The sequence below is a fragment of the Mercenaria mercenaria genome, chromosome 4 (genome assembly GCF_021730395.1).
Source record: "Mercenaria mercenaria strain notata chromosome 4, MADL_Memer_1, whole genome shotgun sequence".
NCBI classification, from domain to species: Eukaryota; Metazoa; Mollusca; class Bivalvia; order Venerida; family Veneridae; genus Mercenaria; species Mercenaria mercenaria.
The window spans coordinates 79,777,621-79,800,437 of NC_069364.1; the positions used below are offsets into that span (position 1 = coordinate 79,777,621).

The following is a 22,817-nucleotide window of genomic DNA, read 5'->3' on the forward strand; positions in this document are numbered from 1 at the left end:
TACATACGTTTTTTGTTCTAAAGGTTTGCTTTTTGTATAATTATACAGGAGCTTTTTGTGTTTTACATGCCATGTCTTTTGTTTCATTTGTTAGAGATTCGCCTGGCGGGGATTAATTTTATTTACACTGTCCTGTGACTTTGGAACATGGTTGGGGTAAGGGTGAGATTGGGTGCACACCATAAGCCGGTTTAAGCTCCCCAATGGTGTTTTTACCACTGACCGTTCCAAGACGGTGCCCCACTGTGTTCCTTTATTTGTCTGTTTTGTCCTCGTGTGTTTGCTTTGTATGTGAGTTTGTGTGTGTTAGAAGTGTGCACATCTACGCGCTACGGATTTCATTTTGGAGAGGCTGCGTTTTTAGAACGTGGCTTTCCCTATTTGATATTTATCGTTGTTTTTTTTTATGTATATATAGGCTCTAAAATCGAGGAATTTCTCTTTTCTTTGTTATTTTTCTTTATTTATGTGTAGTGAAAATATATTGTAAGCAACTAAAATAATATGATACAAAATATTTTGTTGGAGGATTACAGGTATTTTATAATAAGCCTGTTGACAATAGACAGACGTGTCTTCCTTATCTATCTTTCCTCAAATTATAACTTAGAATTTTCCTCTGTCTGCTCGTCTCTCTTTTCTTTCAACAATTATTTGTGGTAAGATGAGATTTAAAACTGGTGTGTTATTGTAGAAATTGATATCACCACAAGATCATGCCATGCATTAATCGGGTCAGTACTGACAAGTTAGTCTACTTGACTTGACTCAAATAATGTCTTTCCATACTAGTATTGCATTTTATAGCCCTATTATAAATGACTTTATTCGGTGTTCCTAACGTATTTTATGCATGATAAGCATTAACATCATACGCGTGGACGCATTGGTCAAGAGGGCTAAGACGCTTTCCTACGGAGGTGAAGGCCCCGGGTTCGATTCCTGGCTACTCCAATTGCGGTGTGTCCTTGGGCAGGTCACTTTCTCACGATTGCCTCAGTCGACCCAGCTGCAAATGAGTACCAGCAGATTGCTAGGGGTAAGGCATATTTGGTTTTTACTGTTTTTAAAATAGGGTCGCTCAAAAGCTCAAAAGAGATTATTATTTATTGTTTCACAATGCGACGGTAAATAAAATTTACCTTTACCTTTACCTATCATACGGGCGAAGGATGTACCTCTCTGGCATGCCGTTGATATTATGACGAGCATATGTCATGTCTCCTCATGATTCCAACAGTGCACCCGTCGGACCATCTCTTTATACAATGACTTAATTAAATTAATCCGCTGACTGAATGACTGCTGCCTGTTATAACCCTGATTCGTGCTCAGAAATATATATTCCAATTCAGAAATCCAACTGTTAACTCCAGTATTTTTATTAAAATTTGACAACAGATAATCTTGTCATATTTGCTATATTTCTTGTGTGTGTGTGTGTTGGGGGGGGGGGGGGTAGAAAAGTTTGTTTATTTACAATAACTAGCCCAGTCTCCGAGCAGAGTTGTCGTTCGTAATCCTCACTTTAACATGAATGAAATATCACCGGAAGTACAAGAGATCGTAACTAGCCCTAACCTTAAAACTTCATTTTGTAAGGTATTTTCACACGTATCTTTGGGGCACTCAAGAATAATTTTCAAATGTTTCTGATGTTGGGCAGTATGGACATTTTTTTGTCTTCTATATATCTCTCTTTAACCTACTCTGCTGGCACCTTTTCTTAATCGCGTGTACTATAAAACTTTCGGTTTATACAGAAACGGTTGGTAGGATTTAGTGCTTTCAGGCCTATGGCTTGATCATTTAATGGCTCTTGACCTGGAAGTGTCGAGCCTACTGCGCAGGCGTGGTATCCAGCGACGCATTTCCGCAAACAAAATGTCGGCTACACATTTTTTCAGAACAACAGCTAAAAATCCAGACGATGATTTTGTTTTGCATGGAAAATCTACATCTTATTGGTAAATGTAAACTATTTTCTTAAAAAAAATATGTAATCAAGTGCTTTTGTAAACTTACCCAGAGTGATTTCCTATTTATAATGTGAATTCGCGATCCTTCAGAACAAAAACGGAGATTTACAGATCCCGGAAAAGTCACATATTAGCTATATAGCTAAATCTAGCTAACTATAGCTAGAATTAGCTATAACACCAATAACAATAATGCAAATATGTCAAATATTTCAAATGCAAAATGGTCATTATCGCGTCCCAATCCATTACCAACTTCAACTATCTACTGCCGAACAATCGTCTAGCGATTATGACTGGCAGGCGCTGTCAGGAAACAGTGTTTTAGTAAAAATGTTATGTGCAAAATTAAAAAGATAAAAGACACAAAGTATACAGTTTAAAATCAGCGGATTATAGTATTTAGAGAGACTGCGAGTCCAGCCCGCTGACAAATGTCTGCAAATTGGGACTGGACTGGATATATATTGGTAAACTGTTCCATAGTCTGATAGTCCTGGGGAAAAAGGAATTTGCATGGTACGACGTTTTGGACTGTGGAATTAAGTAATTTAAATTTCGTGTCTGTGTGAGATGATGATGGTCCACAGCCACTAATTCATTTCTTATCTTATAGAAAATAACCAGGGAGGAATGATTTCTTCTTTGTTCTAGGGTCTTCCAATTAAGTTCAGATAACATATCTGAGACGCTACTGGTATACTGGTAGTCATTAAAAACATAGCGGGCTGCAGATCTTTGTACCCTTTCTACTTTATGAGTTAGATATTTTTGCCAGGGGTGCCAGACCGTGGAACAGTACTCGACCTGGGGGCAGACATAGGTTTTGTAGGCCATTTCTTTAACCTGTCTGTTGGTAGTCTTTACATTCCTTTTGATGAAGCGAAGGGTATTACTGGCCTTGGATGTTATGTTATTTATGTGATTTGACCAGGTCAAGTTATTATTTAGGGTAACACCAAGATATTTTGCATGGTCAGTGGACTGAAGTTGGACATTATGTAGGGTGTAAGGATATATAACAGGATTTCTTTTACGATATATTCTAAGAACTTCACATTTATCGGAAATTAAATTCCATTGACCATTCTTTTTCCCATTTTTAGCTCGACTATTCGAAGAATAAGTAGAGCTATCCTACTCACCACGGCGTCGGCGTCACACCCTGGTTAAGTTTTTCGTACCAGTCCACATTTTGACAAAGTCTTTTGAGATAAAGCTTTGAAACTTTCAACACTTGTTTACCATCACCATGTCCAGTTATAGGCAAGAGTACATAACTCTGTCAAGCATTTTGACTGAATTATGGCCCCTTTTGACTTAGAAATCTTGGTTAAGTTTTTCGTATCAGTTCATATTTTGACAAAGTCTTTTGAGATAAAGCTTTGAAACTTTCAACACTTGTTTACCATCACCATGTCCAGTTAAAGGCAAGAGTACAGAACTCTGTCAAGCATTTTGACTGAATTATGGCCCCTTTTGACTTAGAAATGTTGGTTAAGTTTTTCGTACCAGTTCATATTTTGACAAAGTCATTTGAGATAAAGCTTTGAAACTTTCAACACTTGTTTACCATCACCATGTCCAGTTGTAGGCAAGAGTACATAACTCCATCAAGCATTTTGGTTGAATTATGGCCCCTTTTTGACTTAGAAATCTTGGTTAAGTTTTTCGTACCAGTCCACATTTTGACAAAGTCTTTTGAGATAAAGCTTTGAAACTTTCAACACTTGTTTACCATCACAATATCCAGTTGTAGGCAAGAGTACATAACTCCATCAAGCATTTTGACTGAATTATGGCCCCTTTTGACTTAGAAATCTTGGTTAAGTTTTTCGTACCAGTTTATATTTTGTGTAAAGTGTTTGACATATGGCTTTGAAACTTTTATATCTATTTCAGTATAATAGTCTCTATCAATAGGCAAGAGTACGTAACTCTCTCGTCTTTTTTGGCAGAATTATGGCCCTTTTTGAACTTGGAAACTGGTTCTGTTTTGTATATGTCCATGTTTTGTCAAGACTATTTGACATACGTCTTTTAAACTTTAAACACTTGTTTATCATTATGATTTCCATCTCTAGGCAAGAGTACATAACTCTGACAACTATTTTGACTGAATTATGGCCCTTTTTGGACTTTCAAATTTGTTCAGTTTTTTTTACAAGTCAGCATTTTGTCAAAACTATTTGAACTGTGGCTTTGAAACTTTTAACACTAGTTTATCTACATGATTTCCATCTGTAGGCAAGAGTACATAACTCTGTCAACTATTTTGACTGAATTATGGCCCTTTTTGGACTTGGAAATTAGTTAATTTTTCATATAAATCCATGTTTTGCCTAACATATAACTTAACATATTTGCCATCATGGTCACACATTGCCATTTAGTGCAGGACTAATCGAAATCCACAAATAAAGGAACATTTTTTGTTTAATCCATTTTTTTGTTTAGTCTGAAAATCTATGGAAATATTTTGACCCCATTCTTCAATCAATTCTTCGAACAGTCGAGCGCGCTGTCATCTGACAGCTCTTGTTCTAAACAGTAGAGGTCTTGCTGTAAGCTTTCTGCAGAGGATTTAGATTTGATGGTAAGGTAGACAATGGTGTCATCAGCAAAGAGACGGGCTCGACTTTTGATACTATTGGGCAAGTCATTTATGTAGGCGAGAAATAGGCAGGGGCCAAGGACTGAGCCTTGGGGGACCCCTGATAGGACAGGTAACCTTTCAGAGACTTTACCCTCAACAAGGACTTGCTGAGATCTGTTACTGAGAAATGACTTAACCCATGCGGTGACCTTATTATTAATACCTAGGTATATGAGTTTGTGAATCAGTTTATGATGATCTACTTTGTCGAAGGCTTTACTAAAATCCATAATAATTACATCAGTTTGTTGACCTTTTTCAAGATTATCTGCTATTTCTTGGGTAAAACCTATGAGTTGGGTCTCACAACAATGTTTTGACCTGAAACCATGTTGTTGTGGGCTAAGGACGTTGTTCTTGTCGAAGTATGACATTATGTTGGAGACTAGTATATGCTCTAATAATTTGGATGCTATACAAGTCAGGGAGATGGGCCTATAATTACTGGGTTTAGATTTCTGACCTTTTTAGCTCATCTGATTTTTTGAAAAAAATGATGAGTTATTGTCATCACTTGAGCGGTTGTCGGCGTCGGCGTCTGCGTCGGCGTTGCCTGGTTAAGTTTTATGTTTAGGTCAGCTATTGCTTTGAAACTTGGAATACTTGTTCACCATCATAAGCTGACCCTGTATAGCAAGAAACATAACTCCATCTTGCTTTTTGCAAGATTTATGGCCCTTTTGTACTTAGAAAATATCAGATTTCTTGGTTAAGTTTTATGTTTAGGTCAACTTTTCTCCTAAACTATCAAAGCTATTGCTTTGAAACTTGGAATACTTGTTCACCATCATAAGCAGACCCTGTACATCAAGAAATATAACTCCATCCTGCTTTTTGCAAGATTTATTGCCCCTTTTGGACTTAGAAAATCAGTTTTCTTGGTTAAGTTTTATGTTTAGGTCAGCTTTTATCCTAAACTATCAAAGCTATTGCTTTAAAACTTGCAACACTTGTTCACCATCATAAGTTGACCCTGTATAGCAAGAAACATAACTCCGTCCTGCTTTTTGCAAGATTTATGGCCCCTTTTGGACTTAGAAAATATCAGATTTCTTGGTTAAGTTTTATGTTTAGGTCAACTTTTTCTCTTAAACTATCAAAGCTATTGCTTTGAAACTTGCAACACTTGTTCACCATCATAAGCTGACCCTGTACAGCAAGCAACATAACTCCATCCTGCTTTTTTCAATAATTATTGCCCCTTTTGGACTTAGAAAATCATTTTCTTGGTTGAGTTTCTTGGTTGAGTATTATGTTTAAGTCAACTTTTCTCATAAACTATCAAAGCTATTGCTTTAAAACTTGCAACAGTTTTTCACCATCATAAGTGGACACTGTACATCAAGAAACATAACTCTATCCTGCTTTTTGCAAGAATGATGGCCCTTTTTAGACTTAGAAAATCATGGGTAGGACAATATTTCTATTACACAAAAAAAAATCAGATGAGCGTCAGCACCCGCAAGGCGGTGCTCTTGTTTGAAAACTGGTGCTATGACCGCATGTTTCCAGTCGTTCGGAATAATGCCAGTTTCAAGTGACCGCTGGAAGATGACTGTTAGAAGAGGGGCAATTTCATTATGTAGTTCTTTGAGTAACCTGGGTGAGATTTCATCTGGCCCTGATGCCTTATGCCGGTTTAAACCTAGAAGTAGTTTGTCTACACCTTCGACACATACTTATTGGAGACATAGGCGGGTGGGTAGGAGTGGAGGCTGCACTTTTCGATAGTTGCTTAAGGCTGAGTGGTTGTGGATGGGAAAAAACAGATTCAAACTGACTGTTGAGTATGTTGGCCTTGGTGACTGGGTCTGGATGTATCTGACCATTGCTACTAAGTGGAGCTATACCAAAGTTTTCAGTTTTGTTGTGCTTAATAAAAGAGTAGAATTTTTTCTTTTGACCTTCACCAGAGTTGTCTGTAAAAATTACCAACTTTTAGTAACATCGATCTATCGGAAAATCGATAAATTTGCCTATATAAACAAAGAAGGAAAAAATCACTTAAACTTAAATAGAAAAAGTTCTATTTGGAAATCAAAAATTCGATACCCCACAAATTAAAGTTTAATTTATTCCGGATATTATGAATATTTATTTTAAAAAATATTTTAATATTTGGTTGGTCCTTTTTATGCCCCCGAAGGGAGGCATATAGTTTTTGAACCGTCTGTCTGTCGGTCTGTCGGTCTGTCCGCATTTTTCGTGTCCGGTCCATATCTTTGTCATCGATGGATGGATTTTCAAATAACTTGGCATGAATGTGTACCACAGTAAGACGACGTGTCGCGCGCAAGACCCAGGTCCGTAGCTCAAAGGTCAAGGTCACACTTAGACATTAAAGGTTATTGCATTGATGGGTGTGTCCGGTCCATATCTTTGTCATCGATGGATGGATTTTCAAATAACTTGGCATGAATGTGTACCACAGTAAGACGACGTGTCGCGCGCAAGACCCAGGTCCGTACCTCAAAGGTCAAGGTCACACTTAGACATTAAGGGATAGTGCATTGATGGGCGTGTCCGGTCCATATCTTTGTCATCGATGGATGGATTTTCAAATAACTTGGCATGAATGTGTACCACAGTAAGACGACGTGTCGCGCGCAAGACCCAGGTCCGTATCTCAAAGGTCAAGGTCACACTTAGACATTAAGGGATAGTGCATTGATGGGCATGTCCGGTCCATATCTTTGTCATCGATGGATGGATTTTCAAATAACTTGGCATGAATGTGTACCACAGTAAGACGACGTGTCATGCGCAAGACCCAGGTCCGTAGCTCAAAGGTCAAGGTCACACTTAGATGTTAAAGGTCTTTTTTCATGATAGTGCATTGATGGGCGTGTCCGGTCCATATCTTTGTCATTCATGCATGGATTTTAAAATAACTACGCATAAATGTGTGACACAGTAAGACGACGTGTCGCGCGCAAGACCCAGCTCCGTAGGTCAAAGGTCCTAAACTTGAACATCGACCATAACTATTCATTTAAAGTGCCATCGGGGGCATGTGTCATCCTATGGAGACAGCTCTTGTTTACTTTAGAAAGACCCACCTCAGTTCATATAGACTCTGTAGAAAACGGGTTAAAAAATTTGAATTTTCAAATATAACAGATAAAATGAGATATTTTCCGCAAATAATCAAACATTCGATACCCATAAAGATGTAGAAAAATTATTCAATTTTCGTTATGTGTAATTTGTTTTAAATTTGATAATGGTTTGTTTGGTCCTATTTGCATTTTAGTGTGTACAGTGAACATTTCTTTAAAAATCCGGCTTTTTCCGCCGTTATCCGTAAGTACTCGGAAGTTGTTACGGTAAATATTGTCTTCTGCTAGCCTGACTTTGTCGGTTCAAGTTGTTATATCTCAAAGCCTATGAATTGTAGGCAACTTCACATTGACAAAAAAAAACAACAGCAAAAAACTGAGATTGTAATAAGACAAATTAAAACAAATTAATTGTTGAACTCAGAAACGCCGAAACCTAGATTTGCTGTCGTTTAAAATAACGCTATGGAGGATTAAGTGTTCAATTCGCATTTATAAAATATACAAATGCTTTTAATTTTCATCGCAAAAAAAGATACTTAAAGCAACTAATTCTCATGTGTTTCCGTAAAATATAGTCTGTCAGTAATTGAGTTTCAAAGCATTCTTAAGAAATATAGCGATAATTAATTTCCAGATACCTATATTACCTATATTATTTTTTGCCGCTGGTGACTTTTTTATTGCCGCGGCGGTCAGGGTCTGATCTCCAATGCGGTCATCTTTTTTTCTTCATATGGGATTTTTTAAATAATTTTGAAACAAAAAAAATCATTTTCTATTATTCATGACCAAACTTTAATTTGAAAGATAGCCTTGATGGACTGATAATTCTGCTTCTTTCCGAATGTACTTTGTATATATTATTCTGTATTCTTAAATTAATGCATGTTTTTGGTACATTCTTAAATCATTCGTTTAAAAAATTGCGATATCTATTATTTGTTTTAGTCCCAAGATTGCACACAATCACATCAAGCATAAAATAATTTAATTGTAACAAATATCTTAAAATTACCCTTTGACTTTTATTGTGTATTACAATATTGCCTAGGGGTAAACAGTATCCGTTCAGTGTTGTTTCAAGCCGGGTCATAAAAAAATATGTTACCCCACTTACTACAAGTGATTGGTATTTTTATGGTTTTATGGCTTTTGCGTTTTAATATATTTATTTCACTTTCTTCTGTCTTTATATAGTCTTTTCCCTTTCTTTCAGGAACTTTGTTTTTACGATTTTTACACTTATTTCATGAATCGTATGACAGTACAAATTTAGAATTCACGTCGTTAATAGAGTTGTTCCGTAAATATTTACTGAGTAAAGATCTTGGCCCAAATTTCACAAAAAAACTTATTCATTCTAAAATTATAATTTAGTAAGTCTGCTATTCTTAAATTGAGATATTGATTAAGTTATTGTTATTATGTCTCCCCCAGGAGACATATTGTTTTTGCCCTGTCCGTCCGTCCGTACGTACGTCACACTTCATTTCCGAGCAATAACTGGAGAACCATTTGACCTAGAACCTTCAAACTTCATAGGGTTGTAGGGCTGCTGGAGTAGATGACCCCTATTGTTTTTGGGGTCACTCCGTCAAAGGTCAAGGTCACAGGGGCCTGAACATTGAAAACCATTTCCGATCAATAACTAGAGAACCACTTGACCCAGAATGTTGAAACTTCATAGGATGATTGGTCATGAAGAGAAGATGACCCCTATTGTTTTTGGGGTCACTCCGTCAAAGGTCAAGGTCACAGGGGCCTGAACATTGAAAACCATTTCCGATCAATAACTAGAGAATCACTTGACCCAGAATGTTGAAACTTCATAGGATGATTGATCATGAAGAGTAGATGACCCCTATTGATTTTGGGGTCACTCCGTCAAAGGTCAAGGTCACAGGGCCTGAACATTGAAAACCATTTCCGATCAATAACTAGAGAACCACTTGACCCCAAATGTTGAAACTTCATAGGATGATTGACCATGAAGAGTAGATGACCCCTTTTGATTTTGGGGTCACTCCGTCAAAGGTCAAGGTCACAGGGGCCTGAACATTGAAAACCATTTCCGGTCAGTAACTTGAGAACCACTTGACCCAGAATGTTGAAACTTAATAGGATGATTGATCATGCAGAGTAGATAACCCCTATCGATTTTGGGGTCACTCTTTGAAAGGTCAAGGTCACAGGGGCCCGAACATTGAAAACCATTTCCGGTCAGTAACTTGAGAACCACTTGACCCAGAATGATGAAACTTCATTGGATGATTGGTCATGCAGAGTAGATGACCCATAACGATTTTAGGGTCACTCTGTTAAAGTTCAAGGCCACAGGGGCCTGAACATGGAAAACCATTTCCAATCAATAACTTGAGAACCTCTCGACCCAGAATGTTGAAACTTCATAGGATGATTGGTCATGCAGAGTAAATGACCTCTATTGTTTTTGGGGTCACTCCGTTAAAGTTCAAGGTCACAGGGGCCTGAACATTGATAACCAGTTCACTTTAATAATTATTAAAACTTCATTCAGGTATATCATATAGAAAACCGCCCGCCTGTAAATGCATCAGATAATGACCAAAGCTGTTAATTATCGATTTTTGCCCCCGTCTTACTACAACAACAACAATTAGTACGGAAATCAACGAATCCGTCCGGTAGCGATGATATTGGATTATTGGTTTTATTGATTTTTATGATAGGTAGAACAGCCCCGCTTTATCGGTTTAGAGATGTTACTAAAAGTTGGTAATGCATTCATAAAATGTCAGATGAAAGACAATAACACAAAACCATTATCTTTTCAGCCACATTTCAATAAATGCAGTAATATTTTGCAATAAATCATTGAAGAGTTAGTCACTTGTGAGAATCATCATTGCATAAGACTAATTAAGTAATGACTTATCACAGAAATTTGCAACATTTACTAAAACTGCATCATTAGCCTAGTGCATGGTAGTGTGTTCACTTTGAGTGCGGAAGGTCTGGGGTTTGATCCTCTGCCTCTTCATACCAAAGACATGAAAAATGGTACCAGTAGCTCCCTTGCTTTGCACTCGGAATTGAAAGGGTTGTACCAGGAGATAAGCACAGGTATATGTATCTGTTACTGGATACCTAGTTTGTCACACAAGAGCTTCATGAATAGCTTGTGTTGTATGTTGGAATATATGTGACATTAAATAAAGCTTACATTTGCATTAATCTCCATTATTTGTAATTTTCTTTTGTCTCATAAACAACTTGGATGGGATAATAACTGTTTTATATCTGATATTGACATATATTTAACAACAGTTTCTGGTTTTATAGCTATTTCTAGATATATATAGCTAGATTTAGCTATTTAGCTAATTTGTGACTTTTCTGGAACCTGATTTAGTTTACAATACACTTGATTTGCTGCATCTAGTGTTCATTAAAAGTTATACAAGTGAATTACGTGGCAAGTGCAGAACTCGTAACATACAATTATTGGCTTGCTTTTTGAGGTGGTGTGCAGTAGCTTCTTCTGTGTCTTCAAAAATATTTCACTCCTTCATAACTTTGAAGATTTACGTGTAGGCATGGAATATAATCAGCATCAGTTTCTCACAAGAGTTGGTGCACATGTATTGTGATTTGACACTGGTTAATAAATGGTTTGTCCCATACTTTAATAGACATCCAAAAATAATAAGAATAACTTTGAAGTTAAGGTATTGTAGCCAGAACTAGAATATTAGTGCTGGTCTGGTAATCAAGAGTCCCAGTTGGCTTGAATGTCTTGCTGGTAGATCTACTGGCCAAGCAGGTAGAATAACATGGTATTGTTCCCACAAATTGAGACAATGGTATGAAGTGTCAAAATTGTTCTGATTTCATGTAGTTCATGTAGAGTAGAAGCCAGAACATCCTTAGATGTTAACGTTGTCGCTTTTTAGGCCCATTTGAATTTGTTTCCCCACTTTGGTACTAAATTATCAGTATTATTATTTGCCCATTCCTCAGATATGAGTTTCATAGAGAATATCTCTTTTGTGTTCTGTATGGGTCTTTTCACATCTGTCCAGTGAAAGGTACAGTTGAATTAAATACCAGTTCTCTGATACTGGCTTATTCTTAATTTTTATCTTTAATTCATTGTAGAGGAACATTATCAATGAAACTTGTGCTTTTAAATTGCAGGGAAAGATCTGAATATCCTACAAATTCACAGTTAACACTAACCACTTCAAGACTAAGTCAGCATTCCATTTACAACCCTGATAATTACAGAGAGCGGAAACATGAAAAGAAATATGCCAGAAGTCTGACAGATCTTGCCAATAATTTGGAATACCTCAGTGATAAAGTAGACAACACTCTCAGCAAAGGAGTCACATTTAAGGATGAGGACAGACAAATAGAAGATGAAATAAGGCAAGAGCTAAGAGAAGAAATAGAGGCATCAACTTTCACAAAACCGGTAAAAATGACTGAAAGTTTAAGGAGAGATCTGGATGAAGATAACTTGTTAGATTTGTACGAGAAGCATGTTGGTGAAATAGATGATTTGTCTGGGAAGCCAACATCACCGCGGGATGCTCAGTGGTTTGTTAATCCAAACCATTTAGACACAACATGTGAGGCCCCTACACTGCAGAGCATAGGTAAAACATACAGATATGGAGATAAGTGCAAGAAAAACTATGCTGATAAAGACAGTGTGGCTTTAGACTTCTTCCCAGTAACACTCGGTTCCTCTTATGAGTTGTGTGCCCTTGACTACCCAGCCTCAGAACCTCTGAATCGTACAGCACCTCCTTCTTTGAGAACTGGAAGGTCTAAATCGGCATCTAGACTTGGAAGGTCTAAATCAGCATCTAGACTAGGAAGGTCACACCAGTTTAGGACTGTAGATAGATCTTTTAATGAGAAACAAGATTTAGACAAACTGTATCTAATGACTAAAGAGGCCCCAACTATAGGTAAATATCTTCATTGTTTTACTAAAAAGTACTCCAGTTTTTTTATGTGATAGTCTATGTAAATTTGATAGTTCCTTATGTGTCATATGCTTAAAGTGCAATTTGCTTCACAGACAGTTTGGGTCAGGACACTCCCCAGTTATCTGCCTCTGCCAGCTGTCAGGCAATATCTTTTTGCATTTTAAACCAGCCTGGGCACAGGCCTCGATTGTAAAAGCTGTTTCAAATATTACAATTTTAACATGTTTTAAAAAATTGCCAGATCCCATATCATATCTATTGCAACTTGCAATAATTTGCTTTTAAAAACTTCATTTATATAAACTTTTCAGAATGATTGTTTTATTTGAAAAGATTTTTAAAAAAATGTATTTAAAAAAAAATACCATAAGGAATTTTCATTGTAAACAAATAAATTTGTCAAATTTTCCTCATAAAACTGCAAGGAACAATACGTATCAGTTTACTAATTTTTTATTTAGTAAATTGGGTAAAAGTTAATTTAATAGGTAAAAGTCACCTTCAGTAAATTGGGTGAAAGTCATCATAAGTAAATTAGGTAAAAACCACCATAAATAAATATTATAAGGTAAAAGTCACTCTGTATAGTAAATTAAGTAAAAGTTACGTTATGTCCCATTAAGTAAAAGTCACTTTATTTAAATTTAGCAGGTAAAAGTTACCATCAGTAAATTAGGTAAAAGCTGCCATACTTAAATAAGGTATAAATTAGGTAAAAAAACATAAGTACAATAATTGTAAGTGATCATAAGTAAATTAGGTAAAACTCAACAGAGGTAAATTTGGTAAAATTAATTGTAAATTAATAAGGTAAATACCACCATAAGTTAATTACGTAAAATCCACAGTATGTAAATTAGGTAAAAAAAACACCATATTAAGTAATTTAGGTAAAAAGCCCACAAGCGAATTTGGTAAAAGATGTCATAATCAAATTAGTTGTTTGTGTCCACTCTTGTAACCTTTTCTCTTATAATCAAATTAGGTAAGTAAGTTAAGTTACCATAGGTAAATTACTTTTAAAAAATCCACTGTAAGATAAAAACCACAAGAAGTAAATTAGGCTAAAGCCATCATAAGTAAATCTGGTATTAGTCACAATTAGTATTTGAGGTTTCTAAAAAGACTATTTGTTTTTTCAGGAAAGTCCAGTGTTCAGTTTGCTACACCACATGAACTGATTCTTGGTAAACTGAGAATGGAAAGACTAAAACTGGAAGAGGCAAAACTACTGGAACTGAAACGTCTAGAAGAACTCGAAAGAATAAGGGGACCAAAACCTAAATGGTAATTTTAATGTTCAGCTCTCATAACTAATTTCTAATTGTTTCCCTGACATTATAAATAGATATGTAAATGTTAGATTTTGATAATTTATCTTGTATCCTAATGGGAGGAAATCGGGCAGCATTCACGTATGCTATTTGCATCTTGTTCTTACTTTTTAAGTCTTCAGAGTTAACTGTCTTTATATGCAATTGCATTATATGATTGCAAAAACAAGGTTCATTAAATACGCTATTGTATTCTAGAATTGGAGGTTGAGATTTTAAAACATGTTTGTAAATAAACCTTAGATAAACCGCCTTCTGTTGCTGAATTGATGTATTTCTACTCTACTGGCACAGCCATTATTTGTTATGCAGTTTTAATAAACCGCATGTGCCAATTGGTCGTCATATAAATTGGTAACTTTTAAGAGTCTGCAAAAATCAATTATGTAACTCCATGACATGTATGTTTTGAATGACAAACTTAGATTTTAGATGTGTCTTATGAATGTGAAGGTTAAAATTGCAATGCTCTAAATTTTGACTGAATATACTAAACAACATTAAAACACAAGTTACCGGTATTGGTGTGCTTGTAAGTTTTGCAGTTGATAATGTCTTTTATCAATCTCCAGTGTAAAAATGAAAATTAGTAGAATATCTGGCTGGTCAATAATGTGTCACTATATATATATATCATAAAAAAATTATAACAGCCCCCTAACATAAAAACATTAATCATGGAATTTTATGTTTTTGATGGTGCAAGTATATAGTCAGACTTGTAGGTTAAATATTTAAATTTGAAATGAACCTAATGGTATTTATAGCCAGGTGACCTCTGTTCAAAAGAATCCTTACACACAGGTTTTACTATATTTGATAAAAATAATGCAAAGATGTACATGTAAGAAGTCTTAACTTAACCTTTTATCCTACAGTAATACCCATTCAGGGATATAAATTAGCAGGGGCCCAGCACCCAATTGCCCCTAGAATTTGGGCTGGGCCCCGTAAATTGTTGGAGAAAATGCCCATATACATGTACCTAATGTTAAACTTTTTTTTTTGACAGGCTGAGCCCCTAAATGAAAATAGCTAGTTTATATCCCTGCCATTTCTGTTTAAAGCACTTAGTTTTAATGTTTACTTGCCATATTTACCAGTTTTTGTGAAAAGATTTGACTAGTCTAATACAATATTCCTTTTCAACAGGTATGAATCGACGGGCCCAGAATTCCACTATGAAGCACACAAGAATACGCAGCTTATCCGATCAGTTTCTGATTACCAGGATATGTTGGACTACAGAGAAGACCTTCTCAGATCATCATACGACAACCTGAAAAAATACAATAAATCTCTTGTATTAGCATAAATATACTTTCGAGAGATACTATTTGTACATTCACTGATGGCATTTTACATTTTATCTTAGTTAAACTGTGATACATTCAGTTATACTCATTCAAATTTGTGCTTTTTAAAGGTCCATTACTAAGGGAAAGTGAGTTGGCAATTTTTTTCATAGCCAGTGCATAGACTTTGGCAAGACACTAAATAATGAAGATTGGCAGGTCAAAATTTACAGAAGGTCTTTGGAACTCAAAGGAGTGTATGTGTATTATGTTGAAATTTCAATGAATCGACAGAATGACCCCCCAGGTCTTTTTAACTTTCTTCATACTTCATAGAAAAATAATTGTACATGTACTGCAATTTATTTCGAATTTCTACATACCAACTTTCATTTTCCAATAAAATGAAATAGTTTCTGTGCTTTTTAAAAGAAATTAAAATGTTCACTTTCCTTAGTATTGGACCTTTAAGTTCAGCTGTGATACATTAAGAATTTTTAAGCTCTTCATAATAGTTTTGTTAATGCTGAAAGTGTTTTGCTTTTTTTTTCAACCTTTTTCTGCGACTTGAACAAAGAAAAACAACCAGAAATTTAAAAAAAACAACTTGTTTTCTTTGAAATACAGATAAATATTGTTAAATCATGTTTTACAAACTTGATTAAAAGGAAATAAATTAGTGCAAATAAGTAGCTGTTGTTTCATTTGCAAAATTTCCTTTTATGTTTTAGAATTCCATATTTTGTTAAATTTAAGATAATCTGGAAAGTTCAGTCCATTGTTTCATGTTGTTCAAATGAAACAGATGGCAACTTAAAGGTGGTTAATCAGATTTTGGTCAAGTAATGAATTTGTTCCAAACCTCAACAACTAATAATTGTGTTTACTGAGTGCTTAATACAGGTAGGATTTTCATTGGAGGTATTTTTAAGATTTGACTTTCCTGTCCTGGTTTTTCAACCAAGACAGAGTGTTTTTTTTATTTAAGCATAAGTATAAATTTGATAAACATACTTGAGAATTGATATGAATATAAGAACTATCATATTATATTTGTAAAAAGTTTTGCTCTTACGGTTCTAATACTATTAAGCTGAAACTCTTTAAAAAGTGCAAGGTTGTAATATTGTTATTACCTCCCTTTGTCTATCTTGCTAATGCAGATTGGAAATAATGGCAGCTACATGGCATTTACAATTTTGGCTTAAGGTTCAGATTGTTGAAATGTCTCAATATTTATGAAATGCAGATGTTAGAAAAGAAAGTATATTTTCATATTAAAGGGAGGGGGGAGGGGAGGTAATGGGGGTGTAATTGTAAAATTCCATAAAATGATGTATAGGAGAGATCGCCATGACGTCACACATTAACATCTGTTTATCTGATGGTGGGCAAAACAAATGTTTTTACCTGGTTTGTGTATGGGAGCGGAATTTTTAATTTTTAATAACTTTTTCGCTCATTTATGGATTTTCAAAATTTAAAATGTTTTGAAATACTTACCATTTTCATATTTTTGTATTCAAATATCTTTTTAAAATGAATAACCATTTTAAATGTCATATACCGGTAAGTTTAATAGCGGCGAAGTGATGTTAAATTTTTTCAGAAAAACAGTGTAAGTTAATCGTTCATAATTAATTCATTTTATTTCTAAATAATAATTAAAAGTAATGAATAAATTGCTTGTTTTATAACCTTTCCATTGATCAAAGAATTATTGATATATTTTGTGTTTTAGGAAAGTTTAAGCCGTTAGAAAAACATCACTGTTTACTAAAAACATGGACGTTTGGCATCTGCCCATCCGATCAATGTCTTATCAGTTCTAAAAATAGAAAATACAACGGATTTGTATACAAACACGATCTCTCCTATAGCCATAAATAAGTCTCTAGCAGAATATACAGTCACCAAAAAATGTTGCTCAAATATGTCTGTCCACCTTGAAACTAAAGGCATTTTATTTGTACTTGCTTGCATTCATACAGATCTGAAGTTCACTTTGCATAATATTAACTGAATTATTTTACATATATATGCATTATACAAGTTGCGTATTGTAATAACCAAATGTAAAGAAAATGTAGTGTTATGTATAATCTAGTCGTTAGGTATTTTATTTAATCCAACAGTATTTTGTGTTAAATGTTTTGTTTTTGTTTTACTGATACATGAAAATTATGTTCAAGATAATTTTATGCATTCCTGCTTTTTATATAGTGCATGCCAGTTATTTTTACATAATGCCAAAAAGTTTGTGTAATTTATATTATATATATAATAAGACATTTTGTCTAAAACTGTATAAAATCATGATAAGGCATGTTTTAACTACTTCTGTAAAAGTGAATAATAACATGTTTACATAATTTGGCCTCAGATTTTGATATTTGTTATTATTAAAGAGTATGCTTGAAATACAAGACCAAAAACTGCCATGATTTTTTCAGTTGGTACTATATCTATCATAGATTTATTGCCGCTTTGGGAAACAAAATAATATGTCAAGCTATTGCTGGTCCAAACTGCAGACAGTGTAGCCACACCTTTAAATGCCAAGTTTATCTAATTATCGAAATAGTCATTTTACATACTGTTTGTACAGTGTTGTACTTTTATTTCTGAGGACATACCAATACGGTACTGACTTTTTCTGAGGTGATTTACCATCAGGTTTTGGTTTTTAGTTTTGATCAGATTGTTATAAACATTTCTAAAACAGCATGCCTTTCATGTAACACTTACCTTGTGTTGTTTTACCAGAGTAGTTTAGAAGTGCTAGATAGATTTAGAGGTGTACCAAAATTTAATTAAGTACTAGTGTTTTACTCTTACTTAGATCAACCACGCTTGGTCCAGAATTAATTTTTGGCCATATATGCTTTAGTAAATTACAATTACACTGTCACCTGTACAATGATTTATACAAAAAAAAAAGGTTAAAAATGTTAAATTAGTTTTGTTCGTATGTTTACAGTTCTAATTTTTTTCCTCACAGAATTTGAAGCGTCAAAAAAGATTTGCAGACAGTTTATGTGCATCATTTTGCTGCAGTGACAAGACAGCAAACCAAGGAAAAAACTTCTGAGGTTTGTTTTTTTAGCTCACCTGAGCCAAAGGCTCAAAGTGAGCTTTTTTGACTGCTCGATGTCTGTCGTACGTTGTGTGTCAACAATTTCTAAAAAAAATCTTCTTCTTCAAAACCATTTGGCATATTTACACCAGACTTCACAGGAATGATCCTTGGGTGGCCCCTTTTAAAATTTCTCAGAGAATTGAAATCCATGCAGCACATTGGTTGCCAATGCAACCAAAAGGAAAATCTTTAAAAAACTTCTTGTCAGAAACTGTTAGCTGGATTAAAAAATATTTTGTAGAAATGACCCTCTACCAAAATTGCCTATTAGTAAGCCATTCAGTTTTGGTAAAAAAACATAACCGCCAGGGGGCGGGGCTTATTTTCCCTATATGGCTGTATTGTAAATTTCAAAAATCTTGTTCTTCAAAACCACTGGGCAGATTTACACTTAACTTCACAGAAATGATCCTTGGGTAGCCCCCTATCAAAATTGCTCAAAGAATTAAAATCCATTTTGAACTGTGGTTGCCATGGCAACCGAAAGGAAAATCTTTAAAAATCTTGTCAGAAACTGTTAGCTGGATTAAAAAATATTTTGTAGAAATGACCCTCTACCAAAATTGCCTAAGCCATTCAGTTTTGGTAAAAAAACGTAACCACCAGGGGGCGGGGCTTATTTTCCCTATATGGTTATATTGTAAATTTCAAAAATCTTGTTCCTCATAACCACTGGGCAGATTTACACTTAGCTTCACAGAAATGATCCTTGGGTGGCCCCCTGTCAAAAGTGCTCAAAGAATTAAAATCCTTTTAGAACTGTGGTTGCCATGGCAACCGAAAGGAAAATCTTTAAAAATCTTCTTGTCAGAAACTGTTAGCCGAATTTCAAAAATATTTTGTAGAAATGATCTCTAGCTGACCCTCTACCAAAATTTCTTAAGCCGTTCTATTTCGGTAAGAAACATGGCTGCCAGGGGGTGAGTGGGATGGGCATATTTTCCCTATATGGTTATATTGAAAATTTAAAAGATCTTCTTCTCTGAAACCTGAAGACCTATAGCTTAGATATTTGGTATGTGGCTTTTACCAAGATTGTTCAAGTTATGATCCCAGGGCCAATATTGGCCCCGCCCCATTTACATAGAGTTCTATTGGAAAAACATAAAAAAATGTTCTTCTCTGAAACTGAGAGGCACACAGCTTAGATATTTTACATGTGGCATTGTGTAGTGGTCCTTTACTACTGGGAAAAGATTTCAATGCTAACTTATATTTGACTTTCTTACCTGATCTCTTACACTTGTCCATGTAGCTCAAATTACTCAGGTGAGCAATCCAGGGTCATCATGACCCTCTTGTTTTGTTAGATGTTAAGTCACATGGACAGGGCACAATCTAAATTCCTTCTTTCCACCTTTTTAGCTCACAAGTGCTCAAGGTGAGCTATTGTGACCGGTCATTGTCTGTTGTGCATTGTCCGTCAACATTTTCTTTGTGACCACTCTATAGGCCACAGTTTTGAACCAATCTTTATGAAACTTGGTTAAAATGTTTTCTTGATGATTTCTAGGTCAAGTTGGAAACTGATTTATGTGGGGTCAAAAACTAGGTCAGTAGGCAAGATCAAAGAAAATCTTGTTAACACCCTATTTTCAACAGTTTAAGTTTGAAACATGAGAATTGGTCAGAATGTTTGTCTTGATGACCTCTAGGTCAAGTTTGAATCCGGGTCTTGTGGGGTTAAAAACCAGGTCAGTAAGCCAGATCAAAGGAAAATCTTGTTAACATTCTAAAGTCCACAGTTTAAGTTTGAAACTCATGGGAATTCTTAAGAATGTTTATCTTGATGACCTCTAGGTCAAGGGTGAATCTGGGTCATGTGGGTTAAAAAACTAGGTCATCTTATCAAATCAAAGGAAAAGCTTGTTATCACTTTAGAGGCCACATTTTTTAATTTATCTTCATGAAACTTGGTCAGAATGTTTATCATGATGATGTTAAGCCAATATGAAACTAGGTCATGTGGGGCCAAAAACTAAGTCACTAGGCCAGGCCAAAAACTAAGTCACTAGGCCAGATCAAAGGAAAATCTTGTTAACACTCTAGAGACCGCATTGTAAGTTTGAAACTGAGAATTGGTCAGAATGTTTGTCTTGATAAACTCTAGGTCAAGTTAGAATCTAGGTCATGTGGGGTTAAAACTAGGTCATCTCATCAAAAAAAAAACATTGTGTATGCAATAAGGGCTGCATTTTTACTGGATCTTCATGACACTTGATCAAAATGTTTGTCTTGATGAAATCTAGGTCAAGTTTGAATATGAGTCATATGAGGTCAAAAACTAGGTCACCTGATCGAATAAAAAAACGTTGTTTATGAAATAGGGGATGCATTTTACACTGAATATTCCTGCAATTTGATCAGAATTTTTGTCTTGATGAAATCTAGGTAAAGTTCGAATATGGGTTGTCTAGGGTCAAAAACTAGGTCACCCTGTCAAATTAAAGAAAAACTGTGTGTGTGCTCTAGGGACTGCATTTTCACTAGATATTTGTGAAATTTGATCAGAACGATCTTCTCAATGAAATCTAGGTCAACTTTGAATATGGATCATCTGGGGTCAAAAACTAGACCACCTTTTAAAATCAAAGAATAGCCTTGAGTATGCAATAGGGCCTGCATTTTTCACTGAATATTCGTGGACTTTTAACAAATCGTTTGTCTTAATCAAATCTAGACCAAGTTTGAATATAGGTCATCTTCGGTCAAAAACTACGTCATTCTGTTACATCAAAGAAAAAACTTTGTGTGTGCAATAAAGGCTGCATTTTTCATCTGATGTGCATACAACTTGGTTAGAATTTTTGTCTCCGTTAAATCTTGGATAAGTTTTTATCTGGTTCATGTGGGTTCAAAAATTAGGTCAGCAGGTCAAATCAAAGAAAAAGCTTGTTTACACTCTAGGGGTCACATTTTTTATTCAATCTTCATAAAGCCATAATGAGATGACGTGTAATGTGCAAGACCCAGACCCCTAGCTCTAAGGTCAAGGTCACACCTAGAGGTCAAAGGTTTAAACAGGGTCTGATCTTACTAAAAATTGGTCCGAATATTTGTTTCCATGAAATCTCAGACGTGTAAAAATTGGGTCAGGTTGGATCAAAAACTAGGTCTCTATGCCAGATCAAAGAAAAATCTTGTTTACACTCTGGAGGCCACATTTTTGCTCCACTCTTTATGAATCTTGGTCAGAATGTTTATCTCATTGAAAACTCGGACGAGTCTGAAACTGGATCATGTGGTGTGAAAGTAATTGGGTCACTAGGTCAGACATGTTTACACATATTAGGTGTTTTTTGCAGGTGAGCGACCTAGAGCCATCTTGGCCCTCTTTTTACCATAAAGCAAGACCCTGTGATCCCCTCAGACATTGTTTTCAGCCATTGGCAGCTACCAAAGTAGAATCATACACACACTTAATAGCTACCTTACATTGAAGATTTCTATGTCCCAAGTTAGGCATCAAACCCACGACACTGAGCTGCAAGTATAAGTCAATGTAAGTAACATTATCACTTGGTCATTGAGAAAAGAAATTAACAACAAAGAAATATAAGCATGTGTTTTGCTGTAAATGCTCACATGTAAATCTTTCAAAAGTCTGTATCATCACTGAAATGACGAAACGTTTCTGTTCGATACAAAAGCACGAAAAATACTTTAGAATGTAGTATACAAGGTTTTTCAATACTACCCCCCTCCTCCCCAAACACACACTCTCTCTCTCTACCCCTGTATTTTGTTTTACTTTCTGTTCAATTTATAAATATTGTAATTTGGTGTCCCTCATCCCTTACCCTCACACTTACTCCTTTCTCCCTATATTTCATTTTAACTTTCGTTCAGTCGCTTGTTTCTAAGTATTGTCTTCCCCAGTTGCTGAAATATGTCTTGTCCCACACTGCATGCAAACGGGCGGATTATGCTCTTATTAAGATATTGACTCTAAAACCTGATTGTCCATACCGAGTGTGTTAGGCCTCTACAAGTGTAGGTTTCTGTGATTCTAAATGTATAAGGAAGCATAAGAGAAAGAGAAAATCGTTTTTACTGGTTGTTTTTTAAGAGATTAATGAAATCCCCATCCCAAAAACAACCATGACGTAAGTTGATACTTGTGTTTATACGTCAAAAGTTTTGTGATTAGTGTCCAAAAGAATAATGGGTTCTCATTTGGTATTCAGACTGCCACCTGAAACAATTTTGCGTTTTATAGTTCTTAGTCCAGAGCATGTCTGATTCGTTATTTTATGGCAGAAAGTGAATTTCTTGGGTTTCGTTGTCTTGTTTTTGCAAGATTCAACAGAATGTTTTTGTAACACGCACATACGGCGACGGAATAAAATATACGGTAATCGCTATCTACCTAC

The 22,817-nt window shown here is 35.3% G+C and overlaps 2 protein-coding genes across 2 annotated transcripts in view; one reads left to right on the forward strand and one right to left on the reverse strand.

Moving 5' to 3' along the window:
* The window catches only part of LOC123552265 (suppressor of tumorigenicity 14 protein homolog), a 53,994-nt gene extending 38,770 nt beyond the window's left edge, over positions 1-15,224 (reverse strand). Inside the window, exon 1 of the mRNA XM_045341783.2 lies at positions 15,111-15,224. The gene's annotated coding sequence lies outside the window, so the exon portion shown is untranslated. The remainder of the gene's footprint in view (positions 1-15,110) is intronic.
* On the forward strand, positions 1,853-18,261 carry LOC123552264 (uncharacterized). The gene is made up of 4 exons (XM_045341781.2): positions 1,853-1,967; positions 11,874-12,655; positions 13,819-13,963; positions 15,163-18,261. Exons 1-4 carry the CDS (start codon positions 1,885-1,887, stop codon positions 15,323-15,325), a joined length of 1,173 nt encoding a protein of 390 aa, XP_045197716.2. The 5' UTR covers positions 1,853-1,884; the 3' UTR covers positions 15,326-18,261.
* The last annotated feature ends 4,556 nt before the right edge of the window (positions 18,262-22,817 follow it).